The sequence below is a fragment of the Muscardinus avellanarius genome (assembly GCF_963383645.1).
Source record: "Muscardinus avellanarius genome assembly, chromosome: 18".
In the NCBI taxonomy this organism is placed as follows: domain Eukaryota; kingdom Metazoa; phylum Chordata; class Mammalia; order Rodentia; family Gliridae; genus Muscardinus; species Muscardinus avellanarius.
The window spans coordinates 42,761,993-42,770,467 of NC_137804.1; the positions used below are offsets into that span (position 1 = coordinate 42,761,993).

The window sequence follows — 8,475 nt, forward strand, 5'->3', positions numbered from 1 at the left end:
TATTTCACTGGATCATCTTTGGGTTTCTGTTTAAACATTTCCAGTACTGCCTACCAAAAATGACTCCACCATTGCTGTAAAGAAAACATCTCCCTCTTTAAAACTTTTTGCACCGGACATGGTGGCACACGCTTGTAATTCCAGCATTCAGGAGGCTGAGACAGGAGGATTGCGGTTCGCGGACAGACTCAGCTGCTTAGCAAGACCCTTCCCAACTTAGTGAAGCCCTGTTTCAAAAATAAAAAAGACTTAAAAAAATAGGGCTGGGGATGTAGCTCAGAGGTACAATGCCCTTAGGTTCCATTCCCAGTGCCACAAAAAAATTTTTTTTCCACCAACATTAAAGTGCAGGTGAATAACGTGTTCACAACTCTCACTGATTTCCATGTGCTTTATATGTTCTGAACACTCCTAAATCTTCATTACAAAATGGTGACTCAAACAAGACACGATTGAAGAAAAGACCCAGCCATGCCTCTAGGGATAGAGACTTGTGCTTCAGGCAAACAAGTCATTTCTACAAAAAAAAAAAAAAAATCTTTCAACCTCTCTCCATTACCACAAGGGAATCCCAATGGTAGCCTCTTTTTTTAATTTTTATTTTTGGTGGTACTGGGGTTCCTGGAAGCCCTTCTAACTCCAGGCTACACTCCCTGACCTATTTTATATATTTTATTTGGAAACAGGGTCTCTTAAGCCAGCGCAGCTGGCTTCAAACCAGCGCGATCCTCCTGTCTCTGCCTCCCAAGCGCAGGGATTACAAGTGTGCGCCACCACGCCCAGCCTGGTAGTTTCTTTTTAATAGAGTTATCTGAAATAAAAAACAAGCATCCAAGTCACCATAAATGCTGCTCTCAAAAATCAGAACAAAAGCCCCAAATAAGAAGCCATACATCATTCTGAATGACCTCAATTCTGTTTGCATGGGTAATTTTATCAGTAAGCTCTTACTATATAACAGCTATCACCAAGGCTGATGGTTTAAGATGATTTTTTTTCTGTCTCATAGGTGCCTATGTAAGTCAGCTATGAGCTAACTGTTGGCTCTTTGGTAACCCTGGCTGAGACCTCTCACAGTTGGGAGTTTGGTGATTGTAGGCTTGTGGAGACAAACCATGGTCAGGACACCCAGGCTATCCTCCACATGACCTTTGCTCCAACAACTTGTTCCCATGGAGGAAGCAAAGTTGCAATGGATAGCCACGCAGAAACTTGCCAAGGTCCCTTGAGGGACATTCTCACTTCTGCCTTATTCTTCTGGCCATCCCCCTGTGCTGAGAGATGCTGTAGCACCTCAAATCCATGTTTTGGGGACCCAAGAGGCTTAGTGAAGACAGGTGTCTGAGTCTTAGACTTTGGGGACACTTCAAACTCCAAGTGGATACCTGCTAAGGATGTGCCCGGAATCCAGGAGAGCTTCTAGAGAAGCTCTCATCAAGACGGATCTCACTGGACTTCTAACCTGCTCACCAGGGAATAGGGAATCTGCAGGAAATATTTCTCCTGCCCAGACCAGTGCCCAACAGGGAAATCAGTTCTCAGGGTTGGAATAACAAGAGAGAAATGAGCCTAATGAGCAGATATGTAAAGCTGTAAACATCTCTTCTGTTACTGTCCCTCACAGTACACCACCCTAGGCAGGACAGGACATGGTGGTGGCTTTGCGCATCTTCAATCTGCTCAGCTACCAATGCCTCGCTTTTCGTCTCTCTTGTCCGTGGACAGAGCTTCCAGGTGCATCCCCAACCATCCAGGTAGAATTCAGACTTGCACACCGCGACCCTCTGCTCGAAGACCCCATCCAGGTGAGTATGAGAGCCCAGCAGGAAAGGAAGCTTTGAAGATCTACCTGAGGTCACCGAGAGCTGATCCAGCTCAGCCCACAGACAAGGAATTCTGTGCTCAGTTGACCAATTAATTCATAAGTAACTTATTCACATGCTAAATGGAGAGCAGTGGTTAGAGGCAGCGACACAGGCATAAGCATTGACAATTAAAGCTTTCTTGCTTTCCATGCAAATGAATTCCAAACTTTCAACTGTGTCCGAGTTAAAAAGAAATCTTTTACACTGTGACCCAGCATGTGTGAGCAAGTACACACACACACACACACACACACACACACACACACACACACACAAATTTTGTATGTCCTCTTGCTATGAATGGTGCTGTGTGTGTGTGTGTGTGTGTGTGTGTGTGTGTGTGTGTGTGTTACTGGGGGTTGACCTATTGACCTCAGGGACATTCTACCTCTGGGCTACATCCCAAGCCCTTTTTTATTATTTGTTTTTAAAACAAGGTCTCAGTAGGTTGCTGAGTCTTGCTATGTTGCTGAGGCTGGCCGTGGATTTACAATCCTCCTGCCTCGGCCTCTCAAGTACTAGGATTAAAGTAGTGTGCTGGGCTGTTAAGTGCATTTTCATATCTCCCCTATGGTTTATATATTCTCTCTTATTTCTTATTTATTTATTTATTTATTTATTTATTTATTTATTTATTTACTTTTGTGGTACTGGGGATGGAACCCAGGGGCATTCTACCCTTGATCTACATCCACAGCCCTATTTTTTATTCTTTATTTTTTTTGAAACAGGGTCTCACTAAGTTGCGGAGAGTCTCACTAAGTAGCTGAGGCTGTCCGTGAACCATGATCCTCCAGACTCAGCCTCCTAAATGCTGGGATTACAAGCATGCACCACCACGCCCGGCTAGTTTACTTATTTATTTTAATATGCTTTTTTGGGTGCTGGATATCAAACTCAGGGATGTTCTACCTGTAAGCTACACCTCCATCCACTTTTTTTTTTTTTGAAATAGGGTCTCCCACACTGCTCAGGGTCTCACTAAGGTGCTGAGGCTGGGGTACTCAACCTGGGATGCTCGACCCTCAAACCTGTGATACTCCTGTCTCAGCCTCCAAACTACTAGGATTACAGTTGTGCACCACCACACCTGGCTATTTTAATATGCTTTTATTGGTGCATTGCGATTATACAAAATAATGAGGTTCAGAGTGACTGAAACATACATACACACAGCAAAACACCATCGTCTGACCATCTAGTGAATCTGGCCTCAGAGTATGGGAACCATTTCCGAGCACAGCCTCTGTTCCTGTGCTAGCACATCACAGCATCTCTTCTCTCTCTGTCATCAGACATTTCTGAGCACCACCCTCTCTCGTTTGTTCCCACAGTACTTATTTATTTGCCGATCCGGTTGGGAGTGGGGAGGAGGTGATGCCACATTTCTACATGCGCCATGACACTGGGCCACCTAAGAGGGATGAAAGACAGAGAATTAAGTAAAATCGATGCCATGACTTGTCCCTACATCTCAATTAAGTACAGGTAGAAAGTGTCACTTAACGGTGGGAGTGTTAAAGAAAATCAAAGTTCACCAAACAGTTAATTCCAGGAGACTCGAAAGGGTAAATAGTATGTTGCAGACGGAGAAGGAAGGGAGACATCCAAATGGATCCGGCTCCAGCCAGGAGAAATGAGTGAGCTCTGAGAGGCTGAAAGCGGCGGTCAAGGTTGGCGGTCAGTGGAGGGAGGCCAGGGCGGGGCGGCGTGAGGGTCACCCCCGAGCTGGCCGCAGCTTCCAGCTGGGCTCCGGCGCTGCAGATTCTCACTTAGTTTTTCCAGTGGGAGCCTCGGGGTGGGGGCGGTTAACCTGGGATGAGTGTGATCATCTTTGTAACTTGAACAGTTGTTGCTCCCGAGATGAAGTCACTCTTGTCAAACCCGGACAAAATTCAGAAACAGGAAAGCACAAAAGAGGGAGTTCGTGCTCGGCCAATCCAGGATATGAACTGTCTCGGGATTTTCTGAAAAATAACCCCATCAGGGAGTCCTTGACAAACCCTGCGCTTTGCACACGTGCATTTGCACACCTAACATGTATGCAGATTCCTGTAATAAAAAGTTAAAAATTACAAAGGATGCTTCTCAGCAGGCAAGGGCCCCTCTGGATGAGCTAATGCCAGTTTCTGCTAAGTCTCGTCTCCAGGACTGATACGCTTTGGACTCGAGCAGGTGCACGGGCTTCTCCCTTCTGCAGAGAAACGCTTCCCTCAAGCCTCCCGAACACCTCCATCTTCCCATGCACCTGTAGTTTGCCATAGCAAAGCATCCTGGATTTTTGCTTATTCCTGAATAAATTATTTACACTTAGAGGTATTTTTTCTCCCCTGTTTCTTTTCAGCTTTCATAGTTTTTTTGTTTGTTTTTGTTTTTGTGATACTGGCGATTGAACCCAGGGATACTCTACCACTGAGCTACCCCCCTCGGCCCCTTTTATTTTTTTATTTGGAAACAGGGTCTCTCCAAGTTGCAGAGTGCCTCGTTAAATTGCCAAGGTTGTCCTTGAACCTGTAGTCCTCCTGTCTCAATCTCCCTAGTATTTGGATGACAGGTGTGTGCCACCATGCCTGGTCTCAACTTTTGCATTTTTGAAAACATGGAATAATCTCTCAGAGTCAATGTGAATAAAACAGGTTAGAGAGGTGCCAACCAGGGTGGCTGAGAGATAGCAGGGAACTCTCAGGGAAGGAATTAGAACATTTGAGACATGTAATCATAAGTCCGTCTAAAAGCTGGGTATGGTAGCACATGCCTATAATCTCAGTACCTGGGAGGCTGAGACCAGAGGATTGCAGGTTTGCTAACAGTCTTAGCAACTTGTGAGGCCCTCTATAACTTAGTGAGATCCTGTTTCCAAATAAAGAATAAAATAGATCTAGGGGTGTAGCTCAAAGATAGAATGCCCTTGGGTTCAATCCCAATACCACACACACACACACACACACACACACACACACACACACACACAAGTTAGTGTATGCCATCACTGGCAGGAACTCTTTATTAATTAACAGAAAGGAACTACACTGGGTTTTTTCATTTATTGGTTAAGTTACAAATGTTTATCTACCCATCGCCTCAGGAGGATGGATGTTGTTATCCTCTGTAAATGGGTGAGATTACTAATATCTAAAATATTTCCACTGGCTCTCCAAGCTCAAGCAACTAGTATTTGGTAGACCTAAGATTTGAAGCTTGTTTTTCTGATTCCATGTGTTCTGCATTTAATATTATGTCTTAAATCCATTTATCATTTTATCTGTAAAAAAAATCCCTACTTTTGCCAGGCGTGGTGGCACACGCTTGTAATCCCTGTGCTTGGGAGGCGGAGACAGGAGGATCGTGCAGGTTCGAAGCCAGCCGCGCTAGCTTAAGAGACCCTGTTTCCAAATAAAAAAGTATAAAATAGGTCTGGGAGTGTAGCCCGGAGGTAGAAGGGTTTCCAGGAACCCCAGTACCACAAAAAAAAAAAAAAAATCCCTACTTTTGGGGCTGGATGTGGTGGTGCACACCTGGAATCCCAGTACTCGGGATGCTGAGACCGGAGGATAGCAGGTTTGAGGACAGCCACAGCAATGTAGTGAGGCTCTTAGAAACCTAGAGAGACCATGTTTCAAAAGAAAAGGAAAAAGGGCTGGAAGTTATCTTGGAGATAAAATATTCCTGGATTCAATCCCTATCATTCCCCAGTGCCCATGTGCATGCACAAACACACACACACACACACACACACACACACACACACACACACACACTTCTACTTTTGGAATGAAAGTCAGAATAGGGACACATGCATATCCGAGTTAATTTTATTTTAATATACTTTTTTTGTGGTACTGGGGATGGAACCCAGGGGCATTCTATCTCCGAGCTACACCTTCAGGCCTATTTTTATTCTTTATTTTTAAATGGGGTCTCACTGAGTTGCAAAGGGCCTCACTAAGTAGCTGAGGCTGTTCGCGAACCCTGATCCTCCTGTCTCAGCCTCCCAAATGCTGGGATTACAAGCATGCACCACCACGCCTGGCTTATTTGCATATACTCTTACTGGTGGGTTGTATTATGAATCATAGTGAGATTTACATGGCAGAAACATACATGCACACAACACTTGGTGTGTTTCCTATGAGTCCCAGCCCATGCCATCGGGGTATAATCCATAGCAGCATAATTCACAAGAGCCAAGTTATGGAACCAACCTAGGTGTCCGTCGACAGATGAATGGATAAAGAAGATGTGATACATGCATACAATGGAGTTTTACTCAGCTATAAAGAAGAATAAAATTAAGCCATTTGCAGGAAAATGGATGAAACTAGAGACTATTAGGCCAAGTGAGATTATCAGCCTCAGAAAGTCAAGGGTCTTATGTTTTCTCCCCCACATGTGAGATTGGTAGCAATGCCTTTGTGTCTGTACAGAGCGTTATTTGAACTGTCTCTTTCCTCAAGCCTCCTTTTCTGTCTCCCCACTGCCTTCCCCCCACCCCCTCCACTACTCTGCTGCTCTGTCCTCACTATCTGACGTCCCTTTTGTTTTCTATTTTCTCTCTAGCTTCCCTGTATGATAGATAGAAAACACGTGAGGAGGAACCCTGCTCCTTAAAGCTTCAGGCAATCCTGTCCCTCCACCCCAGCGACCCTCCCTCCTTGCTCTCCTGTCGCACATTCCTGTCATCAGACAAGCTTCCTTCTTAGACTTGAAAAAAGCACCTTCCTCCAGTCCCTTTGCACTGGTTGACTCTCCTGCCAGGCGTACCCGTCCACAATTACCCCTGCCTTATTTAATTTGAGGTCTCTTTCAAAATATCTCCTGACTATTGCTCTTATCTAAACCCCCATCATAAGAGCACACACTGCCCGCTCTTTGCTGCCTATCAGCTTTTCTTTAGTGTGCTATCACCATCTGAAATACAACGTGACTATTTCTTTATGTTCTTTATTTCCCCCATCAGCAGACTGTAGTACCTGGAACATGGTGAGCACTGAGTAAATATTCCTTTAAGACATGTGCAATGTCTCCACAGCGCTATTGAAGAATGATCTCTTGGGGAAAATACCGTGGCTGGGTAGGAATCAATCACGCCACAGCTTGGGGAAGAATTCTAAGGGGGTCCAGGTCCTACACAAATTACACGAGTGAACATCTTAATGACAAAATATAAACTGTGGCATTTCAACTGTTTGAGTAATGCCTATGTCTGCTGAGCACTAGATATGCTATTTTTCTCTTTCATAGTAGTTACATCTCCCTCATGGAGCCAGAAAATAACACACAAATATCAGAATTTGTTCTTCTGGGATTTTCAGAGGATCCAGAACTGCAGCCCCTGATATACGGGCTTTTCCTCTCCATGTACCTGGTCACCGTGCTGGGGAACCTGCTCATCATCCTGGCCATCATCTCGGACGCCCACCTGCACACGCCCATGTACTTCTTCCTCACCGTCTTGTCCTTCGTGGACATCTGCTTCACCTCCACCAGTATACCAAAGATGCTGGTGAACATCCAGATACACAGTAAGGTCATCACCTACGCAGGCTGCATCGCCCAGCTGTACTTCTTGTTGCTGTTTGCGGGGTTAGATGACTTCCTCCTGGCAGTGATGGCCTATGACCGCTTCGTGGCCATCTGTCACCCCCTGCACTACACGGTCATCATGAGCCCCCGGCTCTGCGTGCTGCTGGTGCTGGTGTCCTGGATCATCAGCGTCTCGCATTCCTTGTTACAAAGCCTAATGGTGCTGCGGTTATCCTTCTGCACAGACTTGGAAATCCCACACTTCTTCTGTGAACTCAACCAGGTGGTCCACCAGGCCTGTTCCGACACCTTTCTGAATGATGCGGTGATATATGTTGCAGCTGTACTTTTGGCAATTGGTCCCCTGGCCGGCATCCTCTACTCTTACTCCAAGATAGTTTCCTGCATCCGAGCAATCTCCTCGGCTCAGGGAAAGTACAAAGCCTTTTCCACCTGCGCCTCGCACCTGTCAGTGGTGTCCTTGTTTTATTGTACATGCATAGGTGTGTACCTGAGTTCTGCTGTGACCCCAAACTCTCGCTCCACGGCCACAGCCTCGGTGATGTACATGGTGGTCACGCCCATGCTGAACCCCTTCATCTACAGCCTGAGGAACAAGGACATCAAGAGCGCTCTGGGAAGACTCCTGGGGAGGGAAACCCTAAAAGTGCCAATTGTCCTAAGACTGAAGAAGTGCCCGTGATCCAGCACTCTACCGTTAGAGCCAGCAACTGTGATTCTTTCCCCAGACAGTGGAAGGAGAACTTGGTCTTTCTATGCATTTCCTGTAAGTCTCACTTCTTGGAAATCAGCTTCTTTATCCAAGTAACTCACTTTTTCTCCAGAAAATAAAATTTCCCAATATATCCCATGGCATTTTCTCCCACTCTTAATTTTCTTTTTTTTCTTTTTAATTGACATCTAATAATTGTACATAGTTAAGGGATAAAGTGTGATAATTCAACATCTGAACATTGTGTAAAGGTCAGACCAGGGTAATTAGCCTCTCCCTCTCCTTATTCTTTCTCTGTGTCTGCAGCTTCCAAATTCCTCTCTTTTCATCCTACATGAAAATAGGTTGTTGTAA

At 45.3% G+C, this 8,475-nt stretch overlaps 1 protein-coding gene across 1 annotated transcript; it reads left to right on the forward strand.

The window, feature by feature from the left end:
- Positions 1-7,122: 7,122 nt before the first annotated feature.
- Positions 7,123-8,091, forward strand: LOC308276903 (olfactory receptor 7A17-like; the record flags this gene model as incomplete). Its single annotated transcript, XM_080715857.1, has 1 exon — positions 7,123-8,091. One exon carries the CDS (start codon positions 7,123-7,125, stop codon positions 8,089-8,091), a length of 969 nt encoding a protein of 322 aa, XP_080571983.1.
- Between the last annotated feature and the right edge of the window lie 384 nt (positions 8,092-8,475).